Source organism: Rhizopus microsporus, assembly GCF_002708625.1.
Source record: "Rhizopus microsporus ATCC 52813 unplaced genomic scaffold scaffold_8, whole genome shotgun sequence".
Taxonomy (NCBI): domain Eukaryota; kingdom Fungi; phylum Mucoromycota; class Mucoromycetes; order Mucorales; family Rhizopodaceae; genus Rhizopus; species Rhizopus microsporus.
Window position 1 is genome coordinate 476,212 of NW_019671923.1, and position 24,631 is coordinate 500,842.

Consider the following 24,631-nt stretch of genomic DNA (forward strand, 5'->3'; position numbering starts at 1 on the left):
AAATTACTTCATATGCTTAATAAAGTTTTCTGAATATATTGATATAAGTAATGTATTTAACACAATTGTTAGGTCTAAAAAAAGAAACGACAAGGAGGACACTAATGATTCATGTGTAAGCAGCTATCAATGACGACGTGTATCATAGAGATTGGTTTATTTTATGCTCTGAATTTTGCTGGTACAACAAATTCATAGTCATCGCCCCTTTTATTATTACTATTGTTACTGGATGACTTCTTTTGCTGTTTCTTATTATTATTCTTTCCACCTTTCATCTCTTTTTCCTTCTTTTCTTGATCCTTTGTGATTGATGGTAAGAATTTACTTGACGTGTACTCATCTTGAGAGATGAGTCTATCTTTATTAAGATCCATCACACTGAAGACGTGTTCAACAATAGACTTTAGATGCTCTGCTTCTGGATCAATATCTCTTTCTACACCATAAATATTTAAAAGCTCTTTCTCATCCCAAAATCCATTCTTATCTAAATCGTGTATCTTGAAGAATGTGGCTGCATCTGATATTTCCATTTGATGTATTTCCTTCATGTGCCTAAAATAAATTAAGAATATATGTATAGATATATGGCCCTTTTTTTTTTACTTTATTTCAAATCCATTAGAAAGTTCACATAGAACAGAAGAAAATAAAATGGCAAAGCTAAGCAAAATAGACTTGAAAATCATTTCTTTAAATTTAGAAGAAAGAAATACAACATATATATCAGATTTCCTAAATTAAACGAAACGAATATGTCTGTACTACTAAGGATTCAAGCGGAAGATAACTGAAAAAAAAAAGTAACTTATTTAGAATAAAGCATAGTTAAAATGTATTTACTTCAAATGATCTTATCAACCGAGTGTCAAAAAGCGCTTTCTTGCTGGCAACTGTTTGTTCTTATTTACCAAGTATGGTTATTGTTGGGTAGTAGTATTGGGATAAATCAGTTGTTGCAAGGATAACAAACTGAGTTGAGGATAGTAGTGGCAAATAGTAGATCTTCAATAGGGTCAATTAAACCTAAAAGGTCTCTCTCTGTCTTTGTGGTATATCAAAAGATACTAGCTCTTTAAAAGTATACAGTTTGCTGAAATGTACTTAATTCAAGATACCTATTTTTTGATATGTTCTTACCAATAGCTGCTTTTCACCTTGATCGCTCTTAGATCACTTTCATTGAATATACTTTTTTCTTTTTTAATAAAGTATGACTTGTACCATTGTTCCGAGAAATAGAGACTGGTTTGACGACATTGGTGGTTTTAAACACGAAAGAAGTAGTCGAGAAATTTATGCATCATCACACCAATTCAGTCTCCGTTAATTTATGGTGCCTGAACCTACACTTTCATCATGTTGTCAGTTCAGCTTACAGCATGCTCCGTTCAAATTGTGGATACTTTATTTCATACAAATAAAGAGAAATAACAAATTGTAAATAAAGGTGACCTTTTTTTTCTTTTGCGTTCCATATTAAGTCTCTCTGTTTCTGTCACTTAATTAAAACCTTCTCTTTCCACGACGGCCTTTTCCTCTACGTCTTCCTTTAAATCTCGAACGTACATTCTTTCTTGCAAATCTATATCATATAAAAGGTATCAGTAACACACACATGTATATTATCAAGTACAGACCTTGTTGTCAATAAGGTTTCAATCTCACTATCACACATAATGCAGCCAACCAGCGGTTCCTTGTTTTGGTTCTCTCGAAACTCTATTTTTACTAATACCGAATCGCATTCACATAAATTGTTCTTTACAATGCTGACATCTAAGTGAAATCAATAAGAAAAAGAAAAAGTTCAAGGCTATTCTAAAACTTACTCTTGACTATATCAACAAATGATGACACAATATTACATTCATTACAACTAAGCTTCCATCTGGGTGCTGACGTAGCATCTAAAATAAGTGAGCCTTTGCACGGAAAATCTTCTTTTTCAGATTCAGGACAAGGGCATATGGCATTCGTAACCATCGAATGAGGACACGTAGGATGAGGACAGTGATTGCAAGACATGCCTATCCATTATAAGTAAAAACTATGATCCCTATACAGCTGAGATCTTACCTTTTTTGAAATTCTCAAAAGGTGGGTGATTGTAGCAGTAAGGGCAAATAGGGTACCCGGTTCCTTTTGAGCCTGTGGAATAAAGCACAAGTTCAAAATCATCAAGCGGCTAGAAAGGGAACTACTCAATTACATATCATTGTCATTACTCTTTACACACTTACGCATCGAAGCTCTTTATACAACTTGATAGTTCCGTTAAGTGGAAGAGAATATGTTTCATCACATGTGCTGCAATGAAGTCGATTAGGCTTCAAAGCAATATACTTCATGTACCTGAATGTTGCTTAGAATAAAGACCATCAAAGTGTATACCAAACCTACCTTTTGCATTTACCACATTTGGAAAGTGGTCTTCCTGTTGCTGCAAGAGGCGAAAATGTAGCTTCAAATAATTCGTCCATAGAGTTGATCTAGAAAAAACAATGGTGTGAATTCGAGGGTAAACGCTCATACTACTGCTACACTACGCTCTTTATGAAGTATTCAAACTTCTTTTCAAACATTTTTAAGAAATGTACAAGAACTTCTTTATGAGAGGCCTTTCCAGAAGCAATCAAGTTCAACTGTTGTTCCATGTCTGATCTCATTGTGGGTAAGGATAACTCTGGATCAATTTTCTCTAAAGCATTGAATGAATATACAATATCTCTATCATTAGAATGATCACTTACGATATCTATAGAAATGATATTAGTATTGTTAAACATGATATGAAAAAATAGGTGTACCCATGAATAAGCACAATGCCTAGATTGGTTGGAATCAGCCTTCTCGATGCCCCTGAAACTTGAACGTAGTTTCTCTGACAAATATTATTGATATGAGTAGGGATAGAGGCGTCTGTGCCGATGCCATGGTGCTCCATAAGTCCAATCAATTCTGATTCTGTCAGATAATCTGGTGGCGATGTCTTTCCTTCTGACAGGCTAACAGATTCTATATCTAAAATATCTCCCTTCTTAAACTCTGGGATATACTCATCTGTTTTACCCATCCTACAATAAGCACAATATTTTAATAAGCTGATTGGGTAAAATGAGGCACAAAGCTATTACCAGTGCATGACTGAAGCAAATCCTAATGAAGTCACTCTCGAACCTTTACAGTGGAACTCTTCTTGACCAATTGAGAAGGTAATGGTGGTGGTAACATATTTTAGCCCAGAACTGATAGAACCGATGAAGTTACGACTAACAAAGTCATATACTCGCCAAGTATCACCGTGTAGTTCACCTTCCAGAGCGACCCGAGTAGGTGTGCTATTAAAGAAGTTTAGTTCGAATCATATCTAAGTAAAGTGCATGCTTATTTACATAGGCGGATGATCACCGACATCAACGCCACCTGATGGTCTATCATATCCGCTTTCTAGAAGGTCCTTGCAGAATTTTCCCCATTCAGGATGAACAGATTGCTCTCTAAGGACAGCATTGATATCAAAGTTATCTGGATATTTTGATGTTTCTGTACGCGGATAGGATATGTAACCTTGAGTATAGAGTCGTTCTGCAATGCTCATCTACCACATGAGATAAACAAATCTCATTTTGTTAATTTCTTTGAAATACTTACTGCCTCGCTTGGACTGATACCAAGACTTGACGAACAATGCTTAAGTAGTTCAACCTAGAGAGAAATGAGATGTTTATACAAGACCATACATTCTTTCTTTAGATACTGTACTGTATTAAGAGCATGTGGCCTTGGCTTTGATTTCTTTTGTATATCAACACTCGTAACCCTGTTATATACTATGAGAATTACAAGAAGAAGAAAAAGGGAGAAATCTTACTCTGCACCCTTTGCCTTTACATCGTCAACCATCTTCAAGAATAAGTTACCCACTTGCTTATCAAACACTCTTTCTCGACCCCATGTCAAGCTGATAGGTGTATTGTCCTTCTTTACAGTCACTTTAAGAGCCCAGAAAGGTTCAGGCTGGAAACCCTGAATACGATCATGTCTCTCAACGCAAAAAGATAATGTAGGCGTTTGACATGGGCCATAGCTGATAACCGTAGAATCCAAATTACCATATTTACCCTGAAAGAATCTTGTTTGAAATCGAGTAAATGCCACGCCTACTTTTAGATCAAGCTCCTGTCGAGCATCCACAGCTACATAAAGAAGCGTATTATTATCTTTTATTATCTGTCTGCTATGTATCTACCTTTTGACTCGTTTTCATTAGGCTTAACAAGATGCTTCATTGCCCTGGATACGTCTTCTTTTGTAATAGCTAATGCATGTATATATTAGTCATGTGTTATCTCTTTTTTTTCCTTTCTTTACCTGAAAATCGAGCTCGTAGGACACAATCCATCTTGTTTCCACTTGGCGGTTGTTTTAGATAATGCAAACAGTTTTCAATAACTTCAAAGCAAATATTTTCGCCTTCTCTATCACAATCCAACCATAGAACCAAATAATCCATGCCTTTGGCCATATTCTGCAAATGGTTTGTTATTTTCATTTTAGGATTCGATTCTAGCTTGATCGTCTTTGCATCGAATAGTTTCATAGGCTCTATATCCCAAGAGTTGTATTCTTTAGTAAAGTCAAGACTGTAGACATGTCCAGTAACTGAAGTGAAATGGAATTCAGCAGGTTGATCTCTAAACATGCCTCTCCATTCGTGAACAGGTGTTGTTCTTTTATGCGTTGTATACTTTTTTATGTTCGGTTGATTATTATATTCTTTTTAGCTTAATTTATTATCTCACCTGTCCGCCAGGTGCAAGTAACTTGCTTAAAGATTCGGCCAAAGAAGGCTTTTCAGCCACCTAGTTTTGGGACATTTAAATTACTTTATCTTTTTTTATAAGCAGCAACTCATACCATGAGAACGTTGAATGGTGGCATTTGTTAATGTAAGAAAGCTATGATTTAGATCGTGACCTTTCTGGACTTCCTTTAGTTAAATTGCCACCAATTATCTCTCAAATCAAATCGAGACTTTAATTTTAAGGCGTTTTTTATTATTATTATTAAAGGTTCATATCTTTTATCCATGCTTATTAGCTAAAGAATAGATTAATTACTACAATTGATACATTGCATGAAGACGTAATCCAATGTATTCTATACCATCTTTCTATGTTAAGCCAGAGGGTCAAGTTAAGTGTGAATTGTGTGTACAGACATAGTAGATCAATTCATAGAAAACAAGTTTCTGAGTGGCTTCAAGGAGTTATGATACCTAAAGAAGCGTCCTGTCGGTTCCTTTTGCACCTTTTTGCTTATGAACTCTTGCCATAAAAGCCACTCGGACTTAAAGCTTATACTGTTGTGACCAACGTTAATTGATGGTAGGCACTATATATATATATATATATTTCAAACACTACTTCATTGAATACAGTTTTGTTTTTGAAATAGTCAATTGTTTGCTTCTTTTGTTCCTTTCTTTTTGTTTTCAACACAAAAATGACCAGAGGATCATTCTTCTGCTCTGAATTTATGCTCAACATTGTAAAGACATGACAGCTATATCAAACGAGCCGCGGCATACAAAAATAAGAGATTGCTACAACTTTCATAGGGTTCACTCTTATAAAAAAAAAAAAAAGGAGGGCACATGTCATCGTCCTTTCAGCGTACCCCAAAATAGTTTGTTGTACAAAACTGTGTAATCTATTGCTTTTCCGGAACATACACGGAGAAAGAATCACAAAAGGATCGATAGACACTTGAGCTAAAAATTCATACTCAACAAGGTTAACCACAAATGATTTCATGCTACTTTACCTTCTTCTTTTTTATTTGTCTTTATTAACAAAAGCGTAAAGCAGAGACCTACTTCTTTTTTTTCTCCTGTTTCTTCCCGCGGTCAAAATGCAAAATGAATGCGAAAATCTTGTTACGCTCTATAACGGGAGAGAACGACCACCGACAGAAGATTCTATATGTAGTCTACTAGAAGCTAGATATAAGCTCAATATACCATATACTCAGTTAGGATATTCAAATTTAATTATTGTCAATCCATTTCAGCCATTAGAGTTATTAAACGATGCAACACTCAAGTTATATGCAGATGTTGGATATAAAGACATACATGATAAAAAGCCTCTTCAACCGCATATTTATGAGATGGCAACCAAAATGTATTTTTGTATGAGAAGAACGGGTGAAGATCAAAGTGTGATACTAAGGTATAAAAAATTATGACATCAAGATCAGTAACAATGACAGCATATATTAAACTTATTTCTATATAGTGGCATCACAGGCTCAGGCAAAACCACGACTCGATCACATCTTTTATCAGAACTTTTATACCTTTCAACACACAATAACGCAGAACATAAACTAGGCTTAAAAATACAACATGCGCACATCATCCTAGAAGCATTTGGTCAGGCATCTACAGCCCAAAATATATCAGCTTCCAAATATAGTATTTTTCAGGAAATTCAATTCAGTAAGCGTGGGCGGATCTTGGGATCGAGAATGTTGACCTACCAATTTGATAAAACTCGCGTGACCAATGTTCCATCCAATGAAAGGTCATTCCACGTGTTTTATTCGCTCCTCGCAGGCACAACAATTGAAGAAAAGAACGCTCTACATATCAATTACAAGCCGGAACATTTCAACTATTTGAATCAGTCTAATTGCTTGTCTTTGCCTCATTGGCATGATGAAATTCAATTCAACAATTTGAAAAAGGCGTTTAAAATATGTGGATTCAAAGTGAAAGTAGTTACACAGATATTTCAACTCTTGGCTGCCATTTTGCATATTGGAAACCTTCAATTTACTGAAAACAGCAACTCCTTAACCACCGCCCAAGAGGCATGTGTCGTGAAGAATAATGATGTCTTGGAAACAGTATCAATGATGCTTGGTGTATCGCCTTCTAAATTGGAAACATGTCTGACCTACAAACTTAAAATGATCGGACGAGAACTTTGTACGGTCTTTCTAAATCCTGAGGCTGCCGCGGATCAAAGAGATAGTCTTGCACGCACGCTCTACAATGTTTTATTCTTATGGATAGTAGAATCAATTAACCAAAGAATATGCTATGCGGGCTCTGATGACTCTGTAAACATCATTGGAATACTGGATCAGTTTGGCTTTCAAAATCATGCGTCTAATGGATTTGAACAATTTTGTACAAACATTGCAAACGAATACCTAAATTGCTTCTTTGTGAATGAAGCATTTGACAGAGATAGCGAATCAAATAAGCTGATGATCAGCGATGGTATAACACTTCCCTCTATCACTCTCAATTTTGGTAGTTTTACTTGTCTGGAACTTCTTCTTGGCAAAGACAAGCAGGAACTTAAAAGAGATATGATCAAGCATCGTCAAAAAAGTCAACAGAGGTTCACATGCTCGAATGGGATTTCTGGCCTTTTAAACAGAGATACAACGAAACTGCAGGCTGGAGCAACTGAAGCAACAGATGCCAACTTCTTGGCTGCACTACAACGTCAGTTTTTCACTCGCCCATCTTTGTCAAGAAACCATCAAACATTCGCTTTTGGAATCAGTCATTTCTGTGGAACAGCAGATTATAATGTTGAAAGCTTTTTACAAGATAATCTTGATGATGTGTCTCCAGATTTTGTAAGCATGTTCAAGGATGGTAGTTCCAATAACTTTGTATCAGATCTTTTCAAGAACTCGGCAATGACAATCAAGTCTCACCCCAATGACGATCGAGCTATCATTAAGGCACAGGTCAGCAGTAAACCACTGAGAAAGCCTTCGATCAACAAGAGGTCTCCCAGAAGTGATTCGGCCGAAACTCTTGCAAGTGAAAGCAACAAGAATGAATGTTCAACATCTGAAAAAAAACAAGACACAGCTCCAAAGACAATACAGCAGAATACAGTCATAGATCAACTTTATACCACTCTTTGTGACATTACTTCATCTATATCTGGCACTACGATCTATAATATTATCCACATCCGACCAAACGATGTACAATCATCAACCGAGTTTGATCACAATCAAGTCAAATGCCAAATTCGTGCTTTTTCTATACCCGAATTATGCGTACGCTATCAGGTAGACTATGCATATAGATATACCTTTGAAGAATTTATGGTGCGGTATGAGAGAATATTGCCGGATACTGGGCTATCAATAGAAGATATGGAGACATTAAACGAGGAAAAGATGGAGCATATATGTGGGATTATGGATTGGGACGCAAGCGAATTGACCATTGGCCGTAATATGGTCTGGTTAAAATATGACCTTTGGAAAGTACTAGAAGACACTCTGAGGGCATTGGAAAAACAAGAAAGAGAGATTCGAAAAGGCGGAGTCAATCGCACGTTACCAGCTGAAAATGAAGCAGGCACAGAATCACCTATAGCCCAATATTCTCTCAACAATGACAGTATGAATGTGTATAATGGTGTGGCTAATGAATGTGGTATCGAAGGATCGAGTCAAGGATATAGCGAGAATATACATGGAACTAATGAAAGTCAATGGGAAGAAGAATTGGAATGGAATCATGCTAATGGGTAAGTCATTACAGTATGGATAAATCACCTACTAATACCATTTGCTTAGCCTTGGACCAAATATGGACATGAGCAAGATGGTTGAAGAAACACCAGGGCCACAAGTCGAACATATAGAAAATGTCTCTATTACTAAAGTGCGTCGGTGGTGGGTTATATTTGTTTGGTTGCTGACATTTTGGATACCATCACCTTTCTTACGATGGTTTGGTAAGATGGATCGACCTGATATCCAAATGGCGTGGCGCGAGAAGGTAGCACTTTGCGCCATTATCGCCTTTATGTCAGCAATAATACTCTTTGTGATCGTTGGCCTAGGCGAAATTGTATGCCCTGGAACACAGACGATGTATTCTATAGCCAATGTAAGAGCCCACGGCTTGCCAAACGATAACTATATGAGTATCAGAGGGGTGGTATATGACATGACAAAATTTGCAAAAATGAGCCATGGTGCGGCTGGATTAATTGCTGATCAATCTATGATGGGTGACTTGGCCGGCTATGATATGTCTTCATCTATTCCGCCTCCTTTGACTGTAGCCTGTGCTGGGTTAGTAACGAATCCAAACATACGTATGATGGCCAACACATCTGCTAATCCGCAAGCTTCATTTATACATTATTCTGGTGATCAACTTCAGCTCGATACTTTAAGCGACATGAAGGATTCTCATTGGTACTGGGACAGGTTTCTACCAGCGATCAAGGATTTTAAAAAGGGAACGCTAGTGCATCGTTTATCTGATCTTGAAGCAGATGCTAATGGCTGGGGCCGTGCCGTATTAGTCATTCATGACAAGGTATATGATATTCAAGATTACCTTACAACTGTTCAATATTATGGAGCAGCTGACAATGAGTACAACTTTCTCTCTGATGTAGTCAAGGACCTCTTTACGCATTTCAGTGGAACAGATGCGACTAGCAAATGGGAAATGTACAAAGACAGAATGTCGCTTGAACAACAGCAGCAAAATATGAACTGTTTGGATAATTATTTCTTTATTGGACATGTTGATCCAAGAGACACGGCTCGATGTATGTTTACCAATTATATGCTTCTTGCATGTGCCATGCTCATGTGTGCTGTTATTCTTGTAAAATTCCTTGCTGCACTTCAATTTGGAAGCACTCCTATTCCAGAGGATCACGATAAGTTTGTTATATGCCAAGTCCCATGTTATACAGAAGGTGAAGAGTCGATCAGAAAGACAATCAATTCTCTTGCAGTAATGAATTATGATGATAAAAGGAAGCTACTCTTTATTATTGCTGATGGTATGATTATGGGTAGTGGTAATGACCGTCCGACGCCAAGGATCGTGTTGGATGTGCTTGGTTACAATATGGCAAATGAACCAGAACCTCGAATGTTCAAATCTGTGGGTGAAGGTTCAAAGCAACTCAACTATGGTAAAGTATACTCTGGCTTGTATGAATGTGAAGGACATATCGTACCGTACATTGTTGTCGTGAAAGTTGGAAAAGCGTCCGAAAGAGCAAAGCCAGGAAATCGAGGCAAGCATGATTCACAAATGATTTGTATGAACTTCTTGAACCGAGTTCACTTTGATGGAGAAATGACACCGTTGGAACTTGAAATTTATTATCAAATCAATAACATTATTGGAGTCAACCCTTCATTTTATGAATACATTTTAATGGTCGATTCAGATACAGAAGTTATGCCACATTCCCTTAGTTATCTGATCTCTTCTATGTTGCATGATGGTCGAATTATGGGTATCTGTGGTGAAACTGCATTGTCAAATGAGAACCAGTCGTGGACTACAATGATTCAAGTATACGAATACTATATTTCTCATTATTTGGCAAAAGCATTTGAATCTCTGTTTGGATCTGTTACCTGTCTACCTGGTTGCTTTTGTATGTACAGAGTCAGGACACCCGTCAAAAATGAACCTCTTATCATTTCACCAAAAGTCATCAGAGATTACTCTGAAAATCGAGTAGACACGCTTCACAAAAAGAACTTGCTATCTCTTGGAGAAGATCGTTATTTGACAACGCTCATGATGAAGCATTTCCCTCAATACAAAATGAAGTTTACTCCACATGCTACGTGTCGTACTGTAGCACCAGATAAATGGAGGGTCTTGCTGTCACAACGTCGTCGATGGATTAATTCTACAATTCATAACCTGCTAGAGGTAGTCTTGTTGCCAGACCTTTGTGGTTTCTGCTGCTTTTCAATGAGGTTCGTTGTTCTGATTGATCTCATTGGTACTTTGACGCTTCCTGTATCATTTGCTTACCTTGTTTACCTTGTCTATGTCATGGCATCGCGCTCTGGTCCGTTCCCTAAGCTTGCCATTAGTATACTTGGTGGCATTTACGCATTACAAGTTGTTCTTTTCATTCTGAAGAGGCAGTGGCAGCATATCGGATGGATGTTCTTTTACTTATTTGCCATGCCTATCTACTCTTTCTTCCTGCCCATATATTCGTTTTGGCATTTCGATGATTTCTCATGGGGTAATACTCGTGTCGTTGTAGGCGAAAAGCAACGAAAGATCATTGTGACAGATGAGGAAGAATTTGATGAAAAGATGATTCCAATGAAGAAATGGTCCGTTTATGAACAAGAGCTGGTGGATCGAAGTTCGGCAGATTCCAAGGTGACTGGTCTGAGTGGAGGCACATACAGGGTAAATGTCCTAGCATCACCCTATCCTGATCCTTACCTACGACACAGCACAAGCATGCATGGAGGATTGGACTACGGTTACTACCCTGATGCTTCACAAAGCATGAACCTTCATCAGTCATTTATGTACAATAACTTGGAAGGAAGTAATTCGTTTGTTGCAGGATCAGAATACGGCGGGGGCAAAACACCAACAGCAGGTTATCCTAATATCTCGATGCTATCCTTTCCACCAAACATGATACCATATCCTCAAATGATGCGACCCACCTCAACAATGACTCATCCGGGCCTCGTCGGACAACCGTTCTATCCTTCTATGACAGAGCTTCCTACAAATTATAACAAATCAGCCCCTCAACTTCATGGTGATAGAACAAGCTACTCCTCCTCTAGAATGGATACATCTGATATGCTTAATCGGCCGCCAACAACAATGTCATTTGACCAAGGGAGCGCTGCTCATCTGCTTGGCACTTTCAATGAAGATAATCTGCCACAAAGCCAGCAATCATTCTCAGTCATGATGGAACCTTCTCCGTTCCCATCTGATGAAAGAATCTTTGAAGAGATCAAAAGTATAATAGAAACAGAAGATTTGATGCATATAACTAAAAAACAAGGTAAACTAACACTAATATGCAAACATGTGTCTGACATGTATTTAGTACGTGAAAGGTTATCCAATCTATTCGGAATCGACATGAATGTTAAAAAAGAATTTATCAATAGTAGCATACAAAGCATTCTACTAGAGAAACAGTGATTCAATTGTATAGGCAAACATCATTTTGTACACACAAGTCTACATCTTTTAGAAATATCACAAATCATCGCATTTGACTATTTTAATTGTTCCATATTTCAAAAATAAACCTTTGTATATTGTATCAAAACTATAAACTGCAACAAATGAAGAATTATATTTATTATGTAGATGATTTAGCAGCAAGAGACTGCTGGGTTAAGAGATATCTAAGTGTATAATTGTTGGAATCACACCTATAGAAAAAGTTAGAACTATTATATCATGAATTATAATAATAAAAAAAGACTTACAATGTAGCAATATCATCGCGCACTCGATTCACGCCTTTATGCAAGGCTCTAAACACAGGTTGAAACTCTCCACGATGATCACGAAGGTATCTACCGTGGTAGGTCATGATGTTTGTCACCCATAGTAAGTGGAACTCTATATGAGGACTTGTTTCCATGTGAACACCAATGAATGTCAGTAGTTTGAAAAGATACTTTTCTGGCATGTTTTGACAAACGAGGCTCACAGACTCTGGTGGAATACCTTCAAATACTTTATGTGTTACTGGCTTTTCGTTCAATCGGAACGCCATGCAAATAGACTTTAAGTATTCCTTTTCTGAAAGTGCTTCCAGGACTGTTTCAGGCGTAATATCGATTTCTAAATCAAAGGGGTCAAAAAGTATATCTTCATCCAGTGAGTAGATCAATAATCCGTCTGTTGTAGCAGCTGCCCATGCTCTGCCTGTAGGTGAAAATCGTACGGCTGTTGATTTCACTTCAGGTCGAACTTTTCTAACTGAAAGATCACCGGTCCTTGTGCCTGGTAAAGAATTGTCCACACGTTCTTCGGTATCGGAACCCTCTTCTTCCATTTCTTCAATGCTGCCAAACTCTGTCATATATTTGGAGTTTAAGTATTCCTGAGTACCGTCCAGCGAAAGGTTCTGGGAGATTTGGAACTTTTTCACCAAAAACGTGCTTTCTACATCATAAATACAGATATATTTACTTGTGCCTGAACCAATAATGCTTGAACCATCGGCAGTATAACAAAGGGAGTTGAAGCATTTTCCAGAGGCAGCATTCTCTGCTGAAGTACGATCGTCCTTTTTACGGCCGCCCATGATATCTTTACGACCATCGATTGTATTAAGAACATTACCTTCTTCTACACCCCAGAAAGTAACCTGTCCGTCCAGTGTGGCCGCAGCAATTTCTTTACCGTCAGGCTTGAATGCTACAGCTAGAACTTCTGTTTGATGAACAAGAGGTTCAATGGTCTTGCCACGTCCAAACACATCCCATGTTCGAGCAGAATGGTCCCAACTACCACTTAGGAGTAGCATACCAGTGGGGGAAAAGGCAAGAGAGCTGATGGGCCCAGTATGACCAGCCATGATATCAAGTAGTTTGCCTGTTTGAACGCTCCAAACGAAAATTTCAAATGTGTCCAATGTACCAGCACAGACAATTTCACCAGAAGGATCCACAGCAAGAGAGGTGAATTGAACAGGATTTGGGCTTGTAAATGTTCTGAAATTACGGTAACGAACAAGATCGAATGCACGAACGGTGCCATCTAAGCTTGCAGAGAATACGACTTGACCTTGCTTGGCAAATTCAACTGCTTTGACTCCACTCTTGTGTTCGCTAAATGTGACAAAGCAGAATCCAGAATTTGTATTCCAGACTTTTACTTTACCATCATCACCACCAGTAGCAAGATATTGTCCATCAGAAGAATAAGAGACTGCATTAATATCGTAATAATGGCCTTGCTGCTTTAGTACGTAGGTTTCAGACTGCCATTCCCAGACCAACAATTGTCCAAGTGCTCTAGAGCCAAAAGCTAACCATTCTCCTGTAGAGTTGATGGCACATGTATCAATCTTGTGTTGAGAAATACTGACGATTATGTTAGCGTAAGTGGTAAAACGCTGCATAGGGGAATAAGCTTTACCTTAATGTATGAATAGCAGTAAAATGAGGGACTTCATAGAGGCCAAACAAGCCAGAGTTGAATCCTACAACAACTAAATTGCTCGCAGCAAAGAACTCTGCTACATTCACTTTAACACCTGCCATATTAAAGTAATTCTTTTTCAAAATTCTCCATTTGGCTTTATCTATGCGAACAATCTCATTGCCATTTTCATCCACTTCCACCATTTCTGTATCCGAATCCTCATGTAATTCTGCATAGGTTGCATTTTTCCACTGGAACAAAGCACCATCTCTACTAACAGTATATATCTATAATCATGGTCAGCCAGAATATATAATTCATGGTTTTTCTTCTTACATTTGACATGTCTGCTGAGAACCAAGCGTTTATAATATAATCACGATGTCCAGAAAGAGTCGACGGAACAAAATCTTCCAAATCTTTATCCACAGTATAAATACGAGCTGTCATATCTTTTGATGCAGTAATTAAAAATCTACAAGTATATAAATCCTTAATCATCATCCATGTTGATCCGTTATCTCCTACCTTGAGTCAGGGCTCCAGTTAATGCTGTTTACTGCATCATGATGCCCAACTGCGGTCTTTATGAGTACAAAGGGTGCATATTCTCGGGTATGTCCTGGCGCTTTCCATATTTCCACATTCTTTTCAAGTGAAATTGCAAAGTACTTGCCGTCAGGACTGAATTTGGCGCTCTTGGTTCTACCTTTAAAGTTCATGTGGTGAAGAATGACTCTACGATTGACGCTGATCAATAAAGCTCGACCGTCTATATCAGAAATATGTTAAAACAAGTAGATTTTAAGATGATCTATGCTCCTTGCCTAAATCAATGGTAACTAAAAGATTGCCTTTGGGTGAGAGCACTATATGATCTATATTCTTGCGCATTTCGATTGGAAGTGTATATGAGGTATTACTAAGGGTCTCTTTAGTTTATAATAATCTATTATATTCTCTCTCTCTTACTTGACAAGATCAAAGAATGACACTCGATTGCCAACTACACTAATAATCGTATTTCCGTCTGGTGTAAAAAGCACATTAGCGCCTGTATAAACAGTACCTAGCAGATTGGAGAACTTGATTATGTGAGTATAACCACCATTTCTTAATGTTTATGAATTTACTTTATATGACGATTTCATTTTTTTCTTATGTACACAGTTTAAGAAACAACAAAAAAAGATATACTCCTGTGGCTTATTTTATTCTTTTTAGAAGAAAAAAAAGCTGGGCCAATCAAATTAGTTTGAGACATGACCAGTGCATGAAAAGCACAAGACAGGGCAAAGTTGCCATAGTAAATTACAGCTTCTCTCTATGGATAACAGTGTATGACTGTTATCCATCCATCCCTATGGCAATTGATCTTTTTCTCAAGTGTATTTGTATTGATTTATTTTTGAATAAAGGTACCATGATCTGTCAAGCAGTTTGTGTAACTAAAAGAATGGCTGTGGTTCTTTTCCAAAGAAGGGGTTTATTATTACTTTTAAAATACTTCTGTACACAAATTAAAAATTAAAACAGTCTGAATGGCTTAAAAGATTACAAGAAGAGGGCTCATGAAGAGCAGTGCCTTTGGTATAGCGAGAGTGTTACCGGCTGAGCTGGGTTTGAATATGGAAGATGATGTACTTGATTGAGAAGGTGCACTCGAGCCAGATGCACTAGGATTTTGGACAGACGACGTAGGTGGTGCAGCAGAAATAATAATAGGAATTGAAAGATTTGTTTGAGATACATTATCAGTAAAAATGACTTGATAGGAACCGGCTGTTGTATTGGTGGGAATTTGATACTATAAACAATGTTAAACACATATGCAATCGACGTCGTCACCCCTTTCTTTCCCTCTCATTTGATTATATACTTACATTAAATTGATGTTCATAAACAGTTGCACCACCAATGCTTTTTTGGAAACTATACCCTTGAGAAATATCCGCACTAGGATTGATGACAGTAGTGACATTGCCAGAATTAAGTGAAATAGAGAGTTGAAGATCTAGCAAAAGTCAGCAGATTGTGCATAAAGTATTAAAATATACATTACTATCTGGAGTAGCATTGCTTGCAACGGTATAAACGCACGGCAAGATTTGACTTGCAACAAAAGGAGCGTTGGGTGCTGGCGAGCTTACATTGAATAACCCAATCGAAGACTGAACCTCGGCACTAACAGCAATCGCCAGAGTAGATAATAAAACTAAAAACTTTACCATGATTTAACAACAGGATGGGATAAAAGAAAAGAAAAGAGAAAAGAAAAATAGCTGCAGTTATAAAGGAGTTACGTTGGGTATTTTTAGGTGCAGTGCCTTTTAAAGAATTTTTCTGTGTTTTTTACCCAATTTATATCAGACCAATCGTTACACCTGTTCGTGTAACAAACTTACTCGTTTCTATCTTTCTAAAGTGTACTTTTTTCAGCCAAAAAGCCATTTTTTGAACAAAATTGATTGAGCTGAATGAAGCTTAGATTATTTTGTTTTTAATGAGGGGAAATTTAATTATTATTTGACATCATTACTTTGGTCATCTATTCAATCTGTTGATATTAGGTACAATTAGCCGTTTTGCCCATTTGATCCGTTTGTACTTCTTGAATGTAATAGGTAACAGCAAATCATTTGACTTATAATATATATGAGCGTAGAATAACCAATGTCATCAACACTCTCTACAGAAGATATGTCCCCACAAAGTATTATGCAAAGAAACAGAGATAAGCTTACAGCCATCGGAAATAGAATTGGAAATCCGATACCTACTTGGAGAATATTGAAAGTGCATGGGAACATATTGCAGTTCAAACGGATCATATTTTTCGCCAACATAGGACTATGTTCGTAGAGAATATAAGAGATAAATGAATAAGAAAGGACAGGTAAGCAAAAGAGAATTGAGTAAAGATTTATCTATTATTGTTATCAGCCTTCAATTAGTTTAAGTTTTTAAGATAGAATGTAGTAATAGCAGTTATCAGTTCATAACTATGGATTACAACTAATGATGTAGGGGTTTCAAGGCTTGACTAACAGTATGTAAATAGATTTGTAGGAACAACAAAGAACAAAAAAGTACACAGAATAACTTACTTAGACGATCATATGGTATGCATAAAATCATCCTCATTATTTTGAATGTTTAAATAGAATCGCGTTTATTTAACTTTTTAAAGACGCGTCTATTTATTTATGACTTCAAACACAAATTACATACTGGTACGGCAATCTATCAATTATGACAAAGGTAGTAATCATCTTGTCAGTAAAAGAATAATCGATTGAACCATCTTTCATCTGTTTGAAAAATGGCACGATATACAAGGAAAATCATTGCATATTTACATTTCTAAAAGAAACCTAGAGTGTGTAATGATGTAGAAAGTAATAAAAACACGATTAATTGGAATCAGATGACCCCGAAAAAGGAGCCTTGTGAAGCCATTCCTTTGTAATCTCTTTTTCTGCAAAAGCCTTACAATGCTTACCTTGATGATTTTTGATAGCCATCGTGGGCTTGGATCGTATCGATTTTTCTTCAATTTTTTGTTGTATGAAACAAGCAGTGCTTCAAGGCTTACCAGAGTTTCTTTTGTCAATAAGTGGTTAGAGCCTTTATTTTTGTCTATAAGTGACTTTCTACATACCTTCATTTGATAAAAAAAAAGAAGTTAATTATGCTTGAAAGGGACTCGGGCTTGTCGTTAAATACTAGCTTCTAGCTTTACCGTACATTGATTCAACCTCCTGCGTCATCACCATCAACTCATGGCGCATGAACCTGCTCCCTTTCAAAGCCTTTCCCAGTTCACCATGTCATCAACCTAACTCTTAACAAGTAGACTATACCAGAATATAAGCCACAAAAAAAAGAGAGAAAAAGAAAGAAATTTATAAAGACTGATCAAAGGACGAAAAGATAAAGAGCCCTCGATTACTGTGGTATTTTATCAATCCAAGGACATATTGTCAAGCTTATATAATCCTATCCTTTCCACTTATTAATCAAAGTGATTATCACAGATCCTGTATTGTCAACAGTATATCGATAAAGAAGCTGCGAGTATACTCATCTATTTCTGCTGGGGTAAACAACAATAAGTTGGTTACATTACTGTAACTGGGAGAATAGACAAGATATAGAGTAAGCATGAGATAAATTAGTTCATATGAAGTCAGTTGTTGATATGATCAATGTAATGAATCAAATGGGGAAATACAGCATATGCATTGAATAGGTATCCAGAGATTTCATACAAGTTTTGATCATCATTCAATTTTAGCTCTAGTCATTTTTAAACTTTATTACACTGCAAGATGTAAATTAGCCTCAGAAGAAATTCACAATTATAAGCATTAGGCTCTACCACAGTTATTCTATTTACCTTTATGCTTTGATGAACATATGCACTATGCATGAGAAATTGTGCTATCGGTAATGTATGTTGGCCATATTGTTCTAAATCTCATCTGATGTAATTTAAATCTAAATTTTTAGCCATTCAAAAGGAGTAAAGGCTGACTCATGCTAATTGAGTCCAAGTGAAAACTGTTTTTACTGTATTCATCATGATGGAACATAGTCAATACATTCAGTCAAGATTGCTGATACGATTAAACAACAAGGAAAGCTTTTTGTTAATAAAAAAGCAAATAGCACACGAGCTTCTTTGCTGCCAAGTTATACCTTTAATGAAAATCAATAGCATTTCTTAACTGCCATTTTTACATTGTCAATAGTCTGACAAATACGGATTGAACTATGACCAAGAGTCACCTTTCTTTAATTTAAGTTGACTATATGAATCGCTCGTATAGTGTTTATAGTATTTCGACACCCTACATATCAGACGCTATACAACATGAATTCGATCGAGAACACTGAAAAAGATAAACAGGTTTAAAAGTAGGCTACGAATATCGTTGATAGGAGACTTTTATGGCAACCTTTTCAACCAAAAAGTGTACAATAGTTTCTTTATATATATTTCCAAGAGTTTTTTATCTTTATTCAGCATCACATTTGTTTTTCTTTATCTTTTTAATTTATCTTAAAACATGACTATAAAAGAGAAAGGGATACTATGCATCGTTCGATACCATTATACTCAGAAAAAAAAGGAGAGTAAAAGAGATGTTAGAACACTCAAGATCGATTCGTTGGTTTATAACCCCCTCACATCAAGAAAAGTCTACTGCAGTTACATGGATTGAATACATTTAGGAGAGCAAGGTCATCCTTGAAATGCAAAAAAAAAGAACAAGTACTATTAGGAAATACTCTATAAAGGCTTAGTTTAATGACAAAAATTCCAACTTGAAAAAAAAAAAAAAAAAAAGATAGGCTTTCTTTATATATAAATATATAGACAAATAAGATGGGATATACAAAATGAAGAAAAAATAATATAAGAGTTATAAACTGTGTACAATGATGATATTAAAAGTTTTTAAATAATTCAGTAAGACTTGGTTGCAGTCCTTGCTGCGGATAGGCGATCAAAGGTACCAAAGTAAGCAGATACGGCTTGATAGTAAGCAGAAGCGATTGCGCGGGCGACAGGGCCACGGAAACCGTAGATACAACGAAGTGCGATCCATTGTTGTTGACGCTTGGGAACCTTGGCGCGAATAGGAAAGCCAGGATCATTACGGAGAGTGGGACCAATGGCAGTATAAATTTCAAAAGCAGCACGGATACTATCTTGCACTTCCTCAGGTAAGCCATCGATTCCCCTTTGAGCCTTGTCAGAGATTTGATCGGCCAAGTTCAGGATACGGATAGCAAATGATTTGAGTGTGCCTTCTCCTACTTGCATAGGATTTCTAGCGAATTTCAAAAGTTGATAGATAGCTTGAGGAGGATGAGGCATGTATTGAAGAGGTACGTAGCAGCGACCCACGAGACTGTCAGCAATGATATCACGAGCAATATTGATCAGTTGCAGGCATTGACCAGTAGCTCTTGCTCTAGACAAGACGTCTTCGTTACGAGCAGTCTTATCTCGACCACCCCAGTTACCGCGACCAGTCTTGTACATAATGACACAAGTGCAGAGCTCACCAAAGGTACCAGAGATTAAAGCAGCATAACGAAGTAAGTCTGATTGCTTTTTGATAGGCTTTCCACGAAGATCGAGCTCCCAGGCTTCTGTGAGTTCAAACATGGCACGAGGACAAAGGTAATGAGAGATACGAGCAAAATTTCTAAAGATGGCCAATACATCATCATTAGGAAGCATTGAGGCGTAGTAATCCCAGTTAACATGTGAAGGTACAGATAAGTCATCACTTGTGGTGGCTACAACACGGTCTTCCTTTTCGGATGCTTCGGTAAAGACATCACGAAGGAACTTTCGGATGGTTACCAGGTTTTGCTCACACTGTTCAGGAGTAGGAGCATCATCAACCAAATCATCGGCAGTACGGAAGAAGGAGTAAAGGAGACAGAGGTCTTGACGAAGGTTAGCAGGGAACAGGGCAGCCATGGTCTTCCATGAGCGGGATGCAGGACCAAGAGCGCGAATAGCGGTGTTTAAATCCTCAATAGGGCCTGTGTGAAGGTCGGATTCAGAGGGCATGTTCAAGACGAGTCTAAAGATGGCCACCCAGTAGATAGTGGTTAAAGGGTTTTGAAGCTTGGCTTGCTTATCTTTGTCGCAGGTAATCAAGTGAGGATATGTGTTCAAGATGGCGTCGAGATGATCCATGACGTTACAGACGATGACCAAGAGAGCAGTAAAGGCCAAAGCGTGTTGATAGGACAAAGCGTGGAAGAAGCCATGCTTTGAGGAGTTACAAATGAGGTATGCAGCAGTAGAAGAGATAAATAAAGATGCAGAGATGGCCTTCCATCTTCTAATAAGGTAAGGGCCTGACAAGTACCAGAGGCCACCAATAGAAGCCAAGGTAAATGAAAGTATGTAATTAGAGGAGTTTCTATTAAGGAGTAGCCATGTGGGTGAGCGAGGGATACAATGAGGTATTATAATAGAATCATTACCTTAATATAGCAAGTACAACGAGACAAATTGATATTCCATGACGCATTAAACCGGAAATATAAATATTAGAATTAGGCTTAACAAATGTAATTGGGAAATGCCATCTAGTGAGCAATCCACAGAGTGAGACTGTAAATATGGTGATGTATAAAAGGGTGAATGAGTCGTTTAATAATAAGGTGTTATCGTTATCATGTAGCTGGACAGTAAGATCATTCCATGACCTTAATTTTAAAATGCTATCACTTGTAAATGTTCCATTGATACTGTGTGTATTTCTTGATTGAGTGTGTTGATGTAGAGTAAAGGGTATTAAGAATGAAATAGAGCCAAGTGTGATATATTTGACCTTGTCAAGTTTGCTTATAAATGGTCGATATATAGAAAAGATGAATAAAGCAGTGATGAATGAATTGAAGAGCGTAGACATTTTGTGATTTATAAAAACAAAGGACTTGATTGTCAAATAAAAGAAAAGTAAATAAAAAACGAAAAGGGCGAAGAATGGTGGCTATTTATATAGGATTTTCAGCTTGGGTTCTACACCCCCAAAAAGAAACAAAGCACAAACTCTCCTTTCATCTTTTTGACACACTAGTACCCTCCCCTTTCTTTCTCTCTTTAGTTTCTCTTACTCTGTCACTATCTTTGTCCGCTTGTACCCCCTTTTTTCTTTTTGGATTACACAAGAACTAATATAGTTTAGTAACTTAACTTTAAAATTTTTTGTCATTAGCAATGTGGCCATGTAAACTGGTTAATTTGGTCTTATTAAGATATTGAGAAGAACCTCCCTTAGATTTCCAAAAGGAACAAATATTCTTGAGTGAGGTATGAATTCAGATTTTTATCTTTTTGGTTGGGTCGTCAATTGTATTACGTTAACCAAGTTTTCTTGTCATCTATGTTTTGAATAATATCTCCTTACTTTTTTGTGGCATACAACAACGATTGTCCCCCCCTCTTGTCCCTCTGAATGTAATTTATAGTTTGCAAGATGACAAATTTAGATATACTGTGAACTCTGCATCACTAATGCATAGAACCATTCAAACCTGTTTCTGTTGCTTCTCAATTGAGTCACTCTTCTGTATGCACTGTTAATATTTGAGCAATGTACACTCTCATTGCACCCTTTGTACATTCGACAATAAAACTATAATTTTCATTAAAAAGTAGCATAAAGAAGTGCTACTGCCGATATCACTTTTCATTTGCTTCATGAGTACCAAATATGCATTTCTTTCTTACATTCTCCCTTCCATTTTTCCCCCTTTTTCGTTCTCTATTTGCCACTACTTTGTCAACTATTCGACCTTTTATCATTTTATCCCTTTGTTCTTTACATCTAACTCCCTTTCTCTTAACATATAGTTTAGTACTTGATATCATGATGATTGCTTTCTCTCCCGTTCTCAAAATCCAAGTTGACAGATAGTTTTTTGTGTTCCTGAATTCTATCTGTGCTCTAAATGTTGCCACCCAATGAGTTTTTTTGGCTTTTGTTTTTGTTTGTTTGTTTGTTTAGTGGGTGAGAAGTAAGAGCGCATTGGACACGTTCATTGGCACTTGATTACATCAAATGATGAGTGGCTGGGTGCGCAGAAATGCAAAAAGATAGAAAAAAAAAACTGTGTCAACTGCAGGATCTCATGAGGGCTAACTTGTCCACGATTTCCCGTGAGCGGACATAAGGAAATATGTTTCTCCTATTTTGAACTAGCATTTCAAGGATCTGCCCTACAACTTTTTTTTGTCAAGAGTGGCTGTAGTCAAGAAGAGGGAGAAATGATTATGAAAACAATTGACATTTGTGCCTACAACGTGGCAACGGTTGCCACTCTTTTTGTATTCGAGGCTAATTTTTTCCTTGTCACTCGTAGAAAGCTTATATATATTTACAATGCAAAACAGTAATACATGCATACGGTTGATCTTAGATGCAGTGATATACATCCTTTTTTTACTATAAGTAAAAAGCCTAACGATACCAAGGGAAAAGGCCGGATAGCAACAGTAGGGTAAGATCTCTGAACATAATATCGTTTAGGATAGATATAGTCTCAGTCTAATCCATGAATAGATAGTAATACTTGTGCCACACAGTAACCGTTTGTATACTCTAAAAGAACAACAACAAATATGTGGGAGGATAGGACATAGAACCTAAAGAACACAGCCCAAATCGATTTTCAAAGTGTACGAGATTCTACTTTATTATTATAAGCTATTGAGAATATCAGAATGCGCTATTGACATAATTTCCCTATATAACTGTTATTAGATTATATAATCTCACACAGACGTTTGTTATATTTTTGTTTTTGTTTTTTGTTTTTTTACTCTTCCGTGACTTTAGTAGTAAAAATACTGATTTTCGATCGAAGCGCATAAATTGATATCATGCTTATCGCAGATAAACCTGAGTGTCTCGCAGCCTGCAGAAAATCACTCGACTCAATAAAGCCAATCTATCCCTTGATGCTAAGCATACTGATTAAACCTTAAAGAACGTCTTTCTCTATCTATTTTTCTATTTTTACTTTTGGAGTACTCATCTTTAATATATCATTTTCTTGATAGTTACCTTTGTGAAAATAAAAGGTCACTGCAGCGTTTTGCCTTGCGTAGGTGACACGCTGCAGATTGTATCACTTTAATTGGCTCCCAGCATGCATGACAGCTTTCTCTAGACATACTAGACCTCGATCGCAGTCAGTACTCATGATTGATCCAGTCATTCTAAAGATTGTACACTTAGGCTAGTGAGTAAACAAACTTGTATACTGTATATAGATCATGTGGTGCTATAATTACCCTTTTGTCCCATCGTAATACCCTCCGCACAAAAAAAGCTTTCAATTACGCGCGTTCTGTGTCTTTGATCATCATGTGTCAATAAAGATTTGTATATAAAAAGATAATCCGTATTCGCATGCTTGAATTGACTCTCATACAAACACAAATTTAAACCTGTAATTCAAAGCCTCACTGCATGTCTCAAAGGTTTGTTATTTTCCTTTTTTAATAATAAAATTTGGATGAGAAAAAAAAGAGTTAGAGAAAAAACAATAACATTGCCTTTGAGCCATTGTTTATATGATTTACCCAAAAGAGAGGTAGAAAAAAAACTTGAATGAGACATAACAGCTTCCTTGTTCTGTTACAATCTGAACCTGTTTCTATCTAAAATAAGAAGGTTGGCATTAACGTTTATCGCTGGACCCATCATGATCCAGACATCCAGAAGGTGCAGTAACTCGAACACATACACAGATTGATGACCATCTCTGTATAAACTATGCTGTATGTTGTTTACATAGTTGCCAGAGGAATGGGAATAAGCATAAACATGTCAAATGATCCAAGATAAACAATAAATCTTCATGTACTCCTTCTTCAGCCTAATCTGTGTCTCTTTTTTTCTAGGAGAATAAAAGAAGGAAGCTAGATGATGCAAGCTGAGCTTCATTTTTCTCTATTTGTGCTTGGGCTTTGAGCCATTGAGAATCTTAATCTGCGAATTGGTGCTTCCTTTTTTTCTTCTCTTACTACCATGATTTTGTGAAAGCATACACAGGCCAATCATCCGTCATACAGGAACAGTAAAGGAGTTGGAAAAAACCTGTCGGTCG

The 24,631-nt window shown here is 37.0% G+C and overlaps 6 protein-coding genes across 6 annotated transcripts; 1 reads left to right on the plus strand and 5 right to left on the minus strand.

Moving 5' to 3' along the window:
* Window positions 1-161: 161 nt before the first annotated feature.
* RHIMIDRAFT_251526 (uncharacterized protein) lies at window positions 162-692 on the minus strand (the record flags this gene model as incomplete). The annotated part of the gene is made up of 2 exons (XM_023610846.1): window positions 162-558; window positions 610-692. The coding sequence occupies 2 exons, from the start codon at window positions 690-692 to the stop codon at window positions 162-164; spliced, it is 480 nt and encodes a 159-aa protein (XP_023466282.1).
* A 696-nt stretch (window positions 693-1,388) lies between these two features.
* Window positions 1,389-5,218, minus strand: RHIMIDRAFT_282563 (putative topoisomerase I). Its single transcript, XM_023613083.1, is given in 19 exon segments — window positions 1,389-1,588; window positions 1,644-1,782; window positions 1,836-2,033; window positions 2,083-2,191; window positions 2,247-2,358; window positions 2,407-2,495; window positions 2,553-2,704; window positions 2,798-2,799; window positions 2,811-3,080; window positions 3,141-3,344; window positions 3,399-3,604; window positions 3,658-3,711; window positions 3,769-3,826; window positions 3,878-4,202; window positions 4,256-4,324; window positions 4,378-4,753; window positions 4,809-4,868; window positions 4,924-5,106; window positions 5,173-5,218. 18 exon segments carry the CDS (start codon window positions 4,945-4,947, stop codon window positions 1,510-1,512), a joined length of 2,526 nt encoding a protein of 841 aa, XP_023466283.1. The 5' UTR covers window positions 4,948-5,106; window positions 5,173-5,218; the 3' UTR covers window positions 1,389-1,509.
* A 590-nt stretch (window positions 5,219-5,808) lies between these two features.
* On the plus strand, window positions 5,809-12,122 carry RHIMIDRAFT_226625 (uncharacterized protein). The gene is made up of 4 exons (XM_023607573.1): window positions 5,809-6,239; window positions 6,306-8,579; window positions 8,629-11,873; window positions 11,919-12,122. The coding sequence occupies exons 1-4, from the start codon at window positions 5,920-5,922 to the stop codon at window positions 12,014-12,016; spliced, it is 5,937 nt and encodes a 1,978-aa protein (XP_023466284.1). The 5' UTR covers window positions 5,809-5,919; the 3' UTR covers window positions 12,017-12,122.
* A 12-nt stretch (window positions 12,123-12,134) lies between these two features.
* On the minus strand, window positions 12,135-15,369 carry RHIMIDRAFT_282571 (WD40 repeat-like protein). The gene is made up of 8 exons (XM_023613084.1): window positions 15,112-15,369; window positions 14,951-15,063; window positions 14,806-14,900; window positions 14,507-14,750; window positions 14,315-14,453; window positions 13,973-14,265; window positions 12,310-13,917; window positions 12,135-12,252 (listed from the first exon to the last, which is right to left on the minus strand). The coding sequence occupies exons 1-8, from the start codon at window positions 15,127-15,129 to the stop codon at window positions 12,180-12,182; spliced, it is 2,583 nt and encodes an 860-aa protein (XP_023466285.1). The 5' UTR covers window positions 15,130-15,369; the 3' UTR covers window positions 12,135-12,179.
* On the minus strand, window positions 15,367-16,286 carry RHIMIDRAFT_282576 (uncharacterized protein). Its single transcript, XM_023613085.1, has 3 exons — window positions 16,041-16,286; window positions 15,862-15,992; window positions 15,367-15,785 (listed from the first exon to the last, which is right to left on the minus strand). The coding sequence occupies exons 1-3, from the start codon at window positions 16,207-16,209 to the stop codon at window positions 15,525-15,527; spliced, it is 561 nt and encodes a 186-aa protein (XP_023466286.1). The 5' UTR covers window positions 16,210-16,286; the 3' UTR covers window positions 15,367-15,524.
* Window positions 16,287-19,312: 3,026 nt separating this feature from the next.
* Window positions 19,313-21,532, minus strand: RHIMIDRAFT_134133 (terpenoid synthase). The gene is made up of 2 exons (XM_023605578.1): window positions 20,996-21,532; window positions 19,313-20,931 (listed from the first exon to the last, which is right to left on the minus strand). Exons 1-2 carry the CDS (start codon window positions 21,424-21,426, stop codon window positions 19,452-19,454), a joined length of 1,911 nt encoding a protein of 636 aa, XP_023466287.1. The 5' UTR covers window positions 21,427-21,532; the 3' UTR covers window positions 19,313-19,451.
* Window positions 21,533-24,631: the final 3,099 nt, after the last annotated feature.

Coding starts and splice junctions, on each gene's coding strand:
- RHIMIDRAFT_282576 (XM_023613085.1), bottom strand. CDS start 16,209: ATGGTAAAGTTTTTAGTTTTATTATCTACTCTGGCGATTGCTGTTAGT. Junction 15,993..16,040: donor AAGCAATGCTACTCCAGATA/GTAATGTATATT, acceptor GACTTTTGCTAG/ATCTTCAACTCTCTATTTCA. Junction 15,786..15,861: donor TTTATGAACATCAATTTAAT/GTAAGTATATAA, acceptor CATTGTTTATAG/TATCAAATTCCCACCAATAC.
- RHIMIDRAFT_134133 (XM_023605578.1), bottom strand. CDS start 21,426: ATGTCTACGCTCTTCAATTCATTCATCACTGCTTTATTCATCTTTTCT. Junction 20,932..20,995: donor GTTGTACTTGCTATATTAAG/GTAATGATTCTA, acceptor ACTCCTTAATAG/AAACTCCTCTAATTACATAC.
- RHIMIDRAFT_282563 (XM_023613083.1), bottom strand. CDS start 4,947: ATGCCACCATTCAACGTTCTCATG. Junction 4,754..4,808: donor TACTTGCACCTGGCGGACAG/GTGAGATAATAA, acceptor AACATAAAAAAG/TATACAACGCATAAAAGAAC. Junction 4,203..4,255: donor TAATGAAAACGAGTCAAAAG/GTAGATACATAG, acceptor TTCTTTATGTAG/CTGTGGATGCTCGACAGGAG.
- RHIMIDRAFT_282571 (XM_023613084.1), bottom strand. Junction 14,266..14,314: donor TCTCAGCAGACATGTCAAAT/GTAAGAAGAAAA, acceptor CCATGATTATAG/ATATATACTGTTAGTAGAGA. Junction 12,253..12,309: donor CGCGATGATATTGCTACATT/GTAAGTCTTTTT, acceptor CTTTTTCTATAG/GTGTGATTCCAACAATTATA.
- RHIMIDRAFT_226625 (XM_023607573.1), top strand. CDS start 5,920: ATGCAAAATGAATGCGAAAATCTTGTTACGCTCTATAACGGGAGAGAA. Junction 6,240..6,305: donor GATCAAAGTGTGATACTAAG/GTATAAAAAATT, acceptor ATTTCTATATAG/TGGCATCACAGGCTCAGGCA. Junction 8,580..8,628: donor GAATGGAATCATGCTAATGG/GTAAGTCATTAC, acceptor CCATTTGCTTAG/CCTTGGACCAAATATGGACA.